The 13827-nt window shown below is 34.2% G+C and overlaps 1 protein-coding gene across 1 annotated transcript in view; it reads left to right on the top strand.

Annotated features, from left to right (window-relative positions):
* Positions 1 to 13231, top strand: part of LOC136821415 (solute carrier family 23 member 2-like) — a 39253-nt gene extending 26022 nt beyond the window's left edge. Inside the window, exons 11-14 of the mRNA XM_067077650.1 lie at positions 5679 to 5820; positions 10452 to 10583; positions 11104 to 11253; positions 12347 to 13231. Of these exons, the coding sequence (XP_066933751.1) occupies positions 5679 to 5820; positions 10452 to 10583; positions 11104 to 11253; positions 12347 to 12531 (609 nt within the window). The 3' untranslated portion in view covers positions 12532 to 13231. The remainder of the gene's footprint in view (positions 1 to 5678; positions 5821 to 10451; positions 10584 to 11103; positions 11254 to 12346) is intronic.
* The last annotated feature ends 596 nt before the right edge of the window (positions 13232 to 13827 follow it).

Genomic DNA, 13827 nt, shown 5'->3' with positions numbered 1-13827 from the left:
CTAAAAGAAGACCCTTGTAGTGCACTTTATCAAAGGTACACCCTTAAGCTTTTTTCACATGTACGTAAAATTTTGCTTAAGACCTTGAAGGGTGGGGAATTTCCCTAAGCTTACGTAGTGCTTTAAGGCCTTATGTAGAGTTTGCTTACGTTCAAAAGGTTTTGAACGGAAGGAAAAGTCACGTAAGACTAATCAACAAAATCTCTACATAATGCCGGGGAAATTCCCAAAAGACAGCCTTACGAACGATTTTCCGTAAGGTCTAAGGTAAAATTTTACGTGCATGTGAAAAAAGCTTTACAGTGCATTTCGAGGGTCTTGAAAAACCTACCCTTAAGTGCGGCACATGCCGTGGGTCGGACCATATGAATGCCCCCCTCCGGACTGATAAGACATCTTGATTACACGATACATTAGAAGAACCATCATATTTCAACAGAGCAGTTATGCTTTCTAAATGTCCTGCAACTCTCGACGGCAGAACCCTCTCTTAAATACATTATTCTCTTTTCAGAAAGTACGATGTGAAGTAATAAGGACACCAATTATTTGCTTGTTATGCTTCTTTTTCGAGATATTCATTTCTGTTATAAAAGGTAAAATGCGCGAGAATGAGAAAAAAAAGTTGCTTAATAATTTGAGAAAGATAATTGAGCACTGAAAGTGTTAGCGGTTCATTTTAGTACTTTTAGAGGTTCTAATAATGATCGCATTTACCTTATTTAAAAAAATAACAAATTTTTCCCTTTTCAGGAATAAATATATTCCTTTTGGGAATTTCCCCGACATTATGTAGAGTTTTTGTTGATTAAGAGAATCTTACGTGACTTTTCCTTCCGTTCAAAACTTTTTGAACGTAAGCAAACTCTACATAAGGCTTTAAAACACTACGTAAGCTTAGGGAAATTCTCCACCCTGCAATGTCTTAAGTAAAATGTTACTTATATGTGAAAAAAGCTTAAGAATTAAAATGATACTTTCCGTGGTACAAATTTTTTAATAACCGTTAAGGTAATTTGAAAACACCCTGTAGGAATTATTTTGTAACTTTTGAGTGATTTTCGGGATTTCCAAAAATTCAAAAGTTAACAAGGTATAATATAGGGGCAGGGAAACCTTCGAAAGAATTTTAAAGATCCCTTAATTCTAAAGGGATCTTTATTTACCTCAAGGTACCTCATAAACAATTTTCATTTTTCCGAAATTTCAAAATATAATAAAACACCCTCCGATAGTATAAAGTAGAATGTCAAGATTCTTCATTCACTCAGTAGAATACAGTACACCTCATATTTTTCTCATACACGTTTTTTTTTATAAGGAACCTTAACTTTGCTCTGAGCCTGGAGTTCCTTATTTTTACAGAGAATTTCAGCCTCAAAGTTCCTTATCGAGTTCCTTATTTACATAGCTGCTAAGTCTGGATATCCATCTAACACACCCGAAAATTGGAAATTGTTTTTATCATGATGTGACCCCTGAACTTCGGCTTCGCCGAAAAATCTTCCCGATAAGGAAGAATTTTCCCAAACGGGCAAAAAAAATTGATTAAATTCTTCCCGTTCGGGAAGTTTTTTCCCCATTCGGACAAATTCTCCCGATCGGGTTAGTGGCATAGACTGTCTAACCGATGATAGTCTTTATTTACCATTTTGTCATTTTCAACTAGAAACATCAAAATATAAAAAGGTTTACAACCTTGAAATCCATCCTTAGTTAAAGCCAATCTCAAAATTTACGAAACCAATGCAGAACATTTATTTGCTTCGTTAAAAACGCACCTGTTCATTTCAATTCTGAAAAAAAATGTAGAAAGAAGATGCTTTCTATCCGCATCCAGTCTAAAAAAAAGCAATAATGGCCTATGGGCTAGATCGCAGATTTTTTGACAGTATCTTAAAGCTGCTGATTACTTCTTTTCTATATAATCCTCTTTACAGGAAGCTGATTTAACATTTCTCCCCGTCTCACATAAACTTTTCGACTCAGTCTATTTTGAACGAAACACATTTCCACGATGCATATTTTGTTATCATGTTGTCAAATCCCGATTTTTTTAAACATAATTACCACCGTACGAAACCTTAATGATTACACGTTTTTTATAAGAACAAACTATATAAGATATAGATAATACATATATTACATGATTTCTTAGGAGCATAGACAAAAATACTCATAAAATGGCGAAAATAAGATCATGTTAAGAAAATTTTTAGGCTTAAAACTAAACATCTCAAAGCTTAAAAATTTTTGGATGTTCTTATAAAAAAACATTATTCTCATATGGCAATTACAATCTATTTCAATATTACAGACAATATTATAATTGATAGTTTGTTCATTAGAATAGTTACCCCGGTGGAGGTTCTTTAAATTAACCTGTGTTTGTTCGCCCGTTCGTTCGTCTGTTCGTCTGTTATCAACTTTTCTCAGGATTGAATCATAGGAATCTTTTGATTTTTGGTACAAAGGTTTAGGCCAAAAAACGGCTAAAAAATGGCTAAAAAATGGCTAAAAAACGGGTTTTTTGGACTTTGTGAAAAATTGGATCATTAGTTTTTTCTATATTTTTTGCATGGAAGTACCATCATAGGTAAAAGATGGCTCAAGAAGAATTTTGCAAAAAAAATCTGTTAGCTCAAAAAACGCATGTTTATCTATAAGAATCACTATTAATAAGCATACATCAATGTTCTTAGTCAAATTACTCAATTTATTTATGAGATAGATGTTTTTTTGCTCATGAGGGCTTACTTTTGAAGAATATATGTGCTTAGACATGAAATTTTGGTTGCTTGGCGTGTTTTTATAGAAAAACTGGCCAAATTTGATATTTTTTTATAAGGACATTATCAGTTACTTAGGTATTAGCTTTTCTCGAGATTGGGTCTTTCATTCTTTATGATTTTTTGCACAAAGATGCATAATTATAAACACTCGAATGTGACGGAGCCTGATTTTCGAAAAATAATGTTTTTGGGCAAAATTTGGGCCAAAAACGGCTAAAAAAGGGTCTTTTGGACTTTGTGAAATATTGGATCATTGTTTTTTTCTGATTTTTTGCATGAAAGTAGGTAAAAGATGGCTCAAGCAGATTTTTGTAAAAAAAGAATTTTTCAGCTCATAAAACGTATGTTTATCTATATAGAATCCAAATTACTCAATTTTTTGATGATAAAATATAGATGTTTTTTTTGCTTATGAAGTCTTGAATATGAAAGAATATTTCAAGGGCATGAAATTTTGGTTTCTAAACGTCTTTTTAAATAAGAAACAAACGACTAATTTTAATAGATCGTCACTATTTGTGTTCTGAATGATTGTTTTAACGGTCATGCTCACGTAGATATCAATTATATATGTGTTAAATGCATAACCAGGTAGGTCCCTAAAAGTATCACTTGTTCCTACGTAGGTCTGCTTCTGGCTTTAGCCCGGGCATCCAAGTTTGTTAAATTTCAGAAAAAATAGAATTTTAGCTCGATACAGGTTGTCTGAAAAAAAACAACAACATCTCTTTGAGTAGATATCATTCATCTCTAACTACTTGACTGGATCGGGCTACCAGTATATAGGAAACGTTTCCAGATTTAGAGCTGACTATAGCAAGTTTGCATTTATATTGCCGTGACCAACCATGTCTTCTTCTAAAAATGAACTGGTCTTTTCTCTTTTGTGTGTTTTCGTGTGATTAGAAATGTTAACCTTCACGAAGAAGAGAATTACTCTATTTGTGTCAACGAATTCCTCTGCCTTACGTTCTTAACGGACTAGGACACTTTGATTTTTTTCTCTTCGTTTTAAAGTTCTGAGAAAAAAGATGAATTTTCACACGCCTTCAGTTTTATATTTTCCTTCGACTCTTAAGTTTTTTGTCAATTTACTAAAGGCGTCAGTCAACCTTTGAGCTCTTTTATGGTGTTTGTAAAATGAACTGGTCTTTTCTCTTTTGTGTGTTTTCATGTGATTTAAAAAGGTTAATTTTCACGAAGTAGAGAATTACTCTATTTTTGTCAACGAATTTTTCTTCGAATTTTTCGGCCTAACGGAGTAGCTTAAGTCATTTAGAATTTTTTCTTTCTTTTTTAAATTTCTGAGAAATAACAGAATTTTCGCACGCCTTCAGTTTTATGTTTTCTTTCGATGTAAACCATTCACGTTTGATGTTTGACTCAGCATTTATTCATTCGAATGCAGGCTAAAAATAAGTACAAAACTTTCGCTTAGAAAAATGTTTGACAAGGCCTAAAAATTTGCTTACAAGACATCTAGGCTCTATAATAACAAAATAACAAAGCTAAGTCTAGGTGAAAAAATATACTTACTAAAAAGCACTTTGGCGTGAGTGATAAAAGCTTCACCTCAAATGTAATGTAACAAATTCATACCAATAACAAGAAATTACTTTAAGTTTCGAGCATAAAAATCCCTTCTTGAAAGATATCAAAATTCTCTTCTCTCCTCTCTGTACAGTACAAGACGCGAAAAAAGAGACACTAAAAAAACAACGAAAGGCAACGCTATCAAACAGTATCAAACGTCTTCAAAATTCTACGTCATATTTGCCTAATTGAAATATAAAAAGCTAAAATAAATTCTACAATAGAAAAATAGTATCGAAAGTCTCAAGGGACTACGCGAAACACTAATGAGTTGAGACGCTACGCTGGAGAATAAAATAGAGAGCTAATTATTAATTACCTTATCGGCCCTTTTTACACCGGCCTTTATTGGCGTTATTTTTGGGCTCGTGACGTAATAAGAGCCGGCGTTAAAAGGGGCCGGCGTTATATTAGAACCGGCGTACAACGGGCCGATAAGGTAGTAATGTGAAAAAGACACTTATGTTGAAACATTTTTACCTCCAAATTGCCATTATCCACTCCTATGATGCTCAGAACTTTCACAAAAACGCTATTATTTTGCATGAGGTGTGTGTGAGACTTCTTAAGAATTCTTTAGGATAATTCAGTGCCGTAGGAAGCATTTTCATATTGGGGGGGGGCTGAAGTTTAGTGACACCGCGAGGGCCAACCATGGTTTGGCCCGAGGGGGAAAATTTTGAAAATTTGAGCTCTAGATTGCTTAAAAATACACTCAAAACATGCACATAAAGACAATTATGATAAATTAAAAAAGAAAAACTTTGCATTTTGCAAAATAACCATTTTTGAAAAAATTATTGGGGGGGCATAGCCCCCCCCTTGCCCCCCAGTTGCTACGGCACTGTAATTTACCGAATATCCATGACGACAAAATAGAAAACAAGAAAGCGGGTAATCTACAGGTCTTCATCGCGACATAGAAAATACATAAAATCGATCTGCTTTCTTTTACACGAGCGTGGAGCTTTTCAAGTGGCGTGAAACCAAAAAGGAGTGGCGAGAAGAAATCTGCGCATACCACAGGGCCCACGCCACCGGGGACGCCCCCACATTTTGCAAAGTAAAAATTTTTGGTTGCGTCTTCTTAGACTCTATATTCCATCGATTCCCCACTTTCGATTTCATAGCGTGGACCCCGTAGGCTTTACCACGCTATGATCTAAAGGGGTAGGGCGAATTTGACGATTTGACCTTGTTGTTCAGCCAAAACAATCAAAAACTGCGTTGATTTCCTTTTGAAATCAATAATGTCTCCTTGAGTTTCACGCGGAACATATTATTTACCTTCAGGTTGGTAGTTTACGAGTGATTCGATGTGGCGCCATGATCATGATCGTGCTATCCATCATCGGAAAGTTCGGTGCATTATTTGCCACCGTTCCTGACCCTGTGATTGGTGGAATCTTTATCATCATGTTTGGAATGATCACGGGTAAGGTGTCCTCTCTAATTCGAAGCGTTCTCCATAATTCGATATTTCATTGGGATCAGCAATTGTGTCAATAATTATTGGAAAGGGAAAACGGTTGCTCACTCACTCTGGTGTTGATAGTATCTTCATTAAAAGACTTTTTCTCTAATTCGAAGCGTTCTCCATAATTCGATATTTCATCTGGATATGTAATATATTAAGCAATTATGAAATTCTAACTACTGGAAAGGGAAAATGGTTGCTCACTCATTGTATCTTCATTAAAAGACTTTCTCTCTAATTCGAAGCGTTCTCCATAATTCGATATTTCATCTGGATATGTAATATATTAAGCAATTTTGAAATTCTAACTACTGGAAAGGGAAAATGGTTGCTCACTCATTGTATCTTCATTAAAAGACTTTCTCTCTAATTCGAAGCGTTCACCATGATTCGATATTTCATCTGGATATGTAATATATTAAGCAATTTTGAAATTCTAACTACTGGAAAGGGAAAATGGTTGCTCACTCATTCTGTTGTTGATGGTATCTTCATTAAAAGACTTTCTCTTTAATTCGAAGTGTTCCCCATAATTCGATATTTCATCTGGACATGTAATATATTAAGCAATTTTGAAATTCTAACTACTGGAAAGGGAAAATGGTTGCTCACTCATTCTGTTGTTGATGGTATCTTCATTAAAAGACTTTCTCTCTAATTCGAAGCGTGCTCCATAATTCGATATTTCATCTGGATATGTAATATATTAAGCAATTTTGAAATTCTAACTACTGGAAAGGGAAAATGGTTGCTCACTCATTGTATCTTCATTAAAAGACTTTCTCTCTAATTCGAAGCGTTCACCATAATTCGATATTTCATCTGGATATGTAATATATTAAGCAATTTTGAAATTCTAACTATTGGAAAGGGAAAACGGTTGCTCACTCACTCTGTTGTTGATGGTATCTTCATTAAAATACTTTCTCTCTAATTCGAAAAGTTCTCCATAATTCCATATTTCATCTGGATATGTAATATATTAAGCAATTTTGAAATTCTAACTACTGGAAAGGGAAAATGGTTGCTCACTCATTCTGTTGTTGATGGTATCTTCATTAAAAGACTTTCTCTCTAATTCGAAGCGTTCTCCATAATTCGATATTTCATCTGGATATGTAATATATTAAGCAATTTTGAAATTCTAACTACTGAAAAGGGAAAATGGTTGCTCACTCATTCTGTTGTTGATGGTATCTTCTTCATTAAAAGACTTTCTCTTTAATTCGAAGTGTTCCCCATAATTCGATATTTCATCTGGACATGTAATATATTAAGCAATTTTGAAATTCTAACTACTGGAAAGGGAAAACGGTTGCTCACTCATTCTGTTGTTGATGGTATCTTCATTAAAAGACTTTCTCTCTAATTCGAAGCGTTCACCATAATTCGATATTTCATCTGGATATGTAATATATTAAGCAAATTTGGAATTCTAACTACTGGAAAGGGAAAATGGTTGCTCACTCATTGTATCTTCATTAAAAGACTTTCTCTCTAATTCGAAGCGTTCACCATGATTCAATATTTCATCTGGATATGTAATATATTAAGCAAATTTGAAATTCTAACTACTGGAAAGGGAAAATGGTTGCTCACTCACTCTGTTGTTGATGGTATCTTCATTAAAAGACTTTCTCTCTAATTCGAAGCGTTCACCATAATTCGATATTTCATCTGGATATGTAATATATTAAGCAATTTTGAAATTCTAACTATTGGAAAGGGAAAACGGTTGCTCACTCACTCTGTTGTTGATGGTATCTTCATTAAAATACTTTCTCTCTAATTCGAAAAGTTCTCCATAATTCCATATTTCATCTGGATATGTAATATATTAAGCAATTTTGAAATTCTAACTACTGGAAAGGGAAAACGGTTCCTCACTCATTCTGTTGTTGATGGTATCTTCATTAAAAGACTTTCTCTCTTATTCGAAGCGTTCTCCATAATTCGATATTTCATCTGGATATGTAATATATTAAGCAATTTTGAAATTCTAACTACTGAAAAGGGAAAATGGTTGCTCACTCATTCTGTTGTTGATGGTATCTTCATTAAAAGACTTTCTCTTTAATTCGAAGTGTTCCCCATAATTCGATATTTCATCTGGACATGTGTAATATATTAAGCAATTTTTGAAATTCTAACTACTGGAAAGGGAAAACGGTTTGCTCACTCATTCTGTTGTTGATGGTATCTTCATTAAAAGACTTTCTCTCTAATTCGAAGCGTTTCACCATAATTCGATATTTCATCTGGATATGTAATATATTAAGCAAATTTGGAATTCTAACTACTGGAAAGGGAAAATGGTTGCTCACTCATTGTATCTTCATTAAAAGACTTTCTCTCTAATTCGAAGCGTTCACCATGATTCAATATTTCATCTGGATATGTAATATATTAAGCAAATTTGAAATTCTAACTACTGGAAAGGGAAAATGGTTGCTCACTCATTCTGTTGTTGATGGTATCTTCATTAAAAGACTTTCTCTCTAATTCGAAGCGTTCTCCATAATTCGATATTTCATCTGGATATGTAATATATTAAGCAATTTTGAAATTCTAACTACTGAAAAGGGAAAATGGTTGCTCACTCATTCTGTTGTTGATGGTATCTTCATTAAAAGACTTTCTCTTTAATTCGAAGTGTTCCCCATAATTCGATATTTCATCTGGACATGTAATATATTAAGCAATTTTGAAATTCTAACTACTGGAAAGGGAAAACGGTTGCTCACTCATTCTGTTGTTGATGGTATCTTCATTAAAAGACTTTCTCTCTAATTCGAAGCGTTCTCTATAATTCGATATTTCATCTGGACATGTAATATATTAAGCAATTTTGAAATTCTAACTACTGGAAAGGGAAAATGGTTGCTCACTCATTCTGTTGTTGATGGTATCTTCATTAAAAGACTTTCTCTCTAATTCGAAGCGTTCACCATAATTCGATATTTCATCTGGATATGTAATATATTAAGCAAATTTGGAATTCTAACTACTGGAAAGGGAAAATGGTTGCTCACTCATAAATCTGTATCTTCATTAAAAGACTTTCTCTCTAATTCGAAGCGTTCACCATGATTCAATATTTCATCTGGATATGTAATATATTAAGCAAATTTGAAATTCTAACTACTGGAAAGGGAAAATGGTTGCTCACTCACTCTGTTGTTGATGGTATCTTCATTAAAAGACTTTCTCTCTAATTCGAAGCGTTCACCATAATTCGATATTTCATCTGGATATGTAATATATTAAGCAATTTTGAAATTCTAACTATTGGAAAGGGAAAACGGTTGCTCACTCACTCTGTTGTTGATGGTATCTTCATTAAAATACTTTCTCTCTAATTCGAAAAGTTCTCCATAATTCCATATTTCATCTGGATATGTAATATATTAAGCAATTTTGAAATTCTAACTACTGGAAAGGGAAAAACGGTTTCCTCACTCATTCTGTTGTTGATGGTATCTTCATTAAAAGACTTTCTCTCTAATTCGAAGCGTTCCCCATAATTTGATATTTCATCTGGACATGTAATATATTAAGCAATTTTGAAATTCTAACTACTGGAAAGGGAAAACGGTTCCTCACTCATTCTGTTGTTGATGGTATCTTCATTAAAAGACTTTCTCTCTAATTCGAAGCGTTCTCCATAATTCGATATTTCATCTGGATATGTAATATATTAAGCAATTTTGAAATTCTAACTACTGGAAAGGGAAAACGGTTCCTCACTCATTCTGTTGTTGATGGTATCTTCATTAAAAGACTTTCTCTCTAATTCGAAGCGTTCCCCATAATTTGATATTTCATCTGGACATGTAATATATTAAGCAATTTTGAAATTCTAACTACTGGAAAGGGAAAACGGTTCCTCACTCATTCTGTTGTTGATGGTATCTTCATTAAAAGACTTTCTCTCTAATTCGAAGCGTTCTCCATAATTCGATATTTCATCTGGATATGTAATATATTAAGCAATTTTGAAATTCTAACTACTGGAAAGGGAAAATGGTTGCTCACTCATTCTGTTGTTGATGGTATCTTCATTAAAAGACTTTCTCTTTAATTCGAAGTGTTCCCCATGATTCGATATTTCATCTGGACATGTAATATATTAAGCAATTTTGAAATTCTAACTACTGGAAAGGGAAAATGGTTGCTCACTCACTCTGTTGTTGATGGTATCTTCATTAAAAGACTTTCTCTCTAATTCGAAGCGTTCTCCATAATTCGATATTTCATCTGGATATGTAATATATTAAGCAATTTTGAAATTCTAATTACTGGAAAGGGAAAACGGTTGCTCACTCACTCTGTTGTTGATGGTATCTTCATTAAAAGACTTTCTCTCTAATTCGAAACGTTAACCATAATTTGATACATCCAATTTCATCTGAACATTAATTTATAACGGTAGCTGAAGCAGAGTTATTTTGAAATTTTCAAATATTCCGGTTTGAAGAAGCCAGGTACCATTCTTACAGAAATGGTCAAAACTGAGAAAAATATCCTTTTTTCGGAGTGTGTCGATATTAACAAGAGATCAACGTATTATTCTTTTGTTTCTTGGACAGCTGTGGGGTTATCGTCACTACAATACGTGGACTTATCTTCCATGAGGAACTTGTTCGTCCTTGGAACATCTCTTTTCTTTGGTATGGTCATCCCTGCATGGATTGGTGAAAATGGAAAATCTATCGATACAGGTATTCACTGGCTGGTTACAACCTAAATAACTGCATAAAACTTATAAATTCGAAGCTTGAGAAAATTCAGATTAGTACTTCTTTCGAAACTATTGCTGTTTGCTTGCTATCTTTGGATGGGGGGGGGGGGTTGGCTCGAGTACCCCCTCCCTTAACTAACACTTACGTAATATTTATCCACTTGACTTGAAAGATGTTTCCCCCTTGCTAGTAAAAAAATAAGAAAGACGCTTGAAGGGTTAGAGGGGCATAAAAGTAGTAAAATGTAAACATTGCGCGAACCACGTGTCATTAAAGAGAACAATTAAAATCACGTGTCCAAAACAAACTTTGTTAAACAATTGAAACAATCATTCTTTATTTTGACATGTGACATTTGTTTTGATTTTGTATCCCGCTGCATACGGCTTGTTTACAAATTTCGTCAGTACTTTTACGTCCCTTTAAATGTTAAAAAAGCGCGCACTTTCATTTTGCCATCTAAATCCCTAGTCTCATTTTACAATTCTTCGTTCACCAGGTTCGTCAGCTGTCGATCAGATCATCAAAGTTCTTCTTTCGACCAATATGTTCGTTGGTGGAGTGACTGGCTTCTTCTTGGACAACCTTCTACCGGGAACCAAAGAAGAACGCGGTATTATAAAATGGAAACGCTCCTTTGATGGTGATGGTAAGAATCGTAACCGTAATTTTTCAACCGTGTAATGTCGACATACCTTTTCTAATTCGGTCATAGCAACTACATTTTTTGCCTTTTTTTGACTTTTTTGAAAGGTAATTTTTTAGCATTTAAACCATAACTTTTGATCTAGTTAACCAAATCTGACAAGTAACAAAACTCGAGAAAATTCACTTCAAAGAAACTTTTTCCTGGGACACCCGGTATCTGGTCTTTTAAATGTTTTTCAAAATAAAACCTTCACTCTAACTATTTTGCAGACCAGATAGTTGCAATGACGGAATTGGACAAGGTATGTCAGCATAAAACGAAGTTACGGAATGTGTTTTTTATGTGAAAAGTCACTGTTTGTTGTCTGTATCAGACCTGACCTGATCTATGAAAATATGGAAAGTTTTTGCCTTTATTAAGAGATCTTTTTAGGCATCACGTCCCGTCAACGTTCTAGGACTCCGTCACTGTACAATAAGGCGCGTCGACTTCAGTTATTTTCTATTCATGATATTCATGACGTAATGTTTTCTACGGAAACAACACGGTCTTTGCCATCAGTGGCAAATTTAGGTTAGAAAAGAATCGTTTACGTGTTGCCAGCACTTGCCAAAAACCGTAGAAAACCGTACGCAATGAATATCGTGAATCCCTTTCGTTGATGTTTGTCCTTGAAGACCAGCGCTTTTAAACTTATTAAGTAATAGTTATCACACGGTACCGAGTACAATATGGGATACATTTTTCGAGTTCAGATTTTTCGTCATATTTTCCGAGCCTTTGGCAAGGAAAATATAGAAAACTCTAACATCAAAACGCTCGAAAAAAGAATGAAATGGTCATAAAAAGATCAAAACATTCTTTTCATAAACTCTTTTGATAAGTTGTTGTGTATTAATGGAAGCGAAGAGAAAACGTTTCTTATCATAAAATTGTACAAAATATTCTCTCGCTTACCAGACCCCTTCTTTGAACGCGGTCTTATTATTTGTACGGTACAATATGAAATACAGCATTTATGTACGCGTTTTTAGCCAATCAGATTGCTCATATTTTTAATGTTGATGGTAAGATATGTTACTCATACTCTTAGGCAATTCTACTGGAACAACGGCGTCCATTCACGTCTACGACCCTCCGTTCATCGGAAGTTTATTCAAGCACCGTGTTTGTAAGTATATTCCATTTTTACCATATTACGGAAATAAGTCAGACGTCACAATGGATAATATTGAAGACGCTAAAAATGGAACCGTTATTGGAGATGAACAGCTTTGAAGAAATCTGTGCGAGAATATACAGACTTTTGTCTCAGTGGATGATATCCTGTATCAGTCTATAGCAACAGCAAATTTGGGGACATTATCCAATAATGTGAGCCTATAAAATCGGTGTTGTGAAGAATACTGACTTATGAAGAAATTGATGGACTCGTGCTCGATCAGATCAGCTAAATGTAGCATATTAGCAGAGTTTCGTTTCAAATCGCAATATAACATGGACTTTTAAAAAATGTTTTTGGGAAACAGGGAGAGTTTTTTATTTTTCATTTATTTTTACGACAATTTTTTTACTTTAAATGTATTATTCATTTATTTTTCTATTATGGGTTTTCCTAGGAAAAAAACGTATACCCCTGCTGAGTAGGTCATCTCCCCAATTCAAGAGATTTACAAAAATCCGGCAAAAAACTAACTGGGATTCCGTGTCCATTTTAAATCCTACATAATTTCAGTAAACCTCTGTTAGGGTACCTGGAATTTCAAGGAGTTACCGTCAATAAAGTTTGATCTCCTCAACAGGGGTTGTGTGTTTATTTTTCCGGAAAAGCCCTTTTTTGGTATTCATTTTTACTCATTTTTTATATTATCTCAATGGATCAATATTATTTTTTTATAACCCACTATATAAATAGTTAAATAAACCAACCATATAAACATATGCAAAAAAGGGGGCATAAGCAGAGCGATTTCACTGATGTGTAATATCGGAGTTGATTCGGGTGTTGTGAAAAGTATTCAAAAAGGGTCTGCCATTAAACTAAAGGTCAACACTTACGAGCAGATCCTGGTTCCCCCCCGCATGACACGTACTCACTCTAATTGTCATGCCCCCCGTAGGCGTAAGAGAATCTGCCAAGGTTATCGCACCGTTTTTTATTTCAAGCAAAAAGCAACGTGCTTTCGATTGTTTCGGCTGAACAACCAGGTCAGATCTTCACATTCGCCATATCCCTTTAGAGTAGAGCGTGGTATGCGCAGAATGGATGATCTGTTGTAAATTAGAATAACACGTGACTATATACCGGGTGTCCCAAAAAACTGTTACTCTTTTAAGATTATTTCTCGATCAACAAATCAAATATACCTGAAATTTTGCACAAAGATATAAATATGAATTCTTAAGAAACTCTTAAAATCTCGAAGTGTTTTAACAAAAATATGTCGAAATATTAGCTTTTGAAGACATGTAAAGTTTTTTCTGGGACACTCGGTATATTCATTTCTCCTGTTTCTCTGAGGTCGGTAATATTTATCCCATGCTTATTCAAAAAAAAAAAAATTTCACTTTAAA

This window comes from Clytia hemisphaerica, unplaced genomic scaffold, assembly GCF_902728285.1.
Source record: "Clytia hemisphaerica strain Z4C2 unplaced genomic scaffold, Clytia hemisphaerica genome assembly, whole genome shotgun sequence".
In the NCBI taxonomy this organism is placed as follows: domain Eukaryota; kingdom Metazoa; phylum Cnidaria; class Hydrozoa; order Leptothecata; family Clytiidae; genus Clytia; species Clytia hemisphaerica.
The sequence above is the reverse complement of the archived record's forward strand: the minus strand, read 5'-3'. Positions and strand labels throughout refer to the sequence as shown.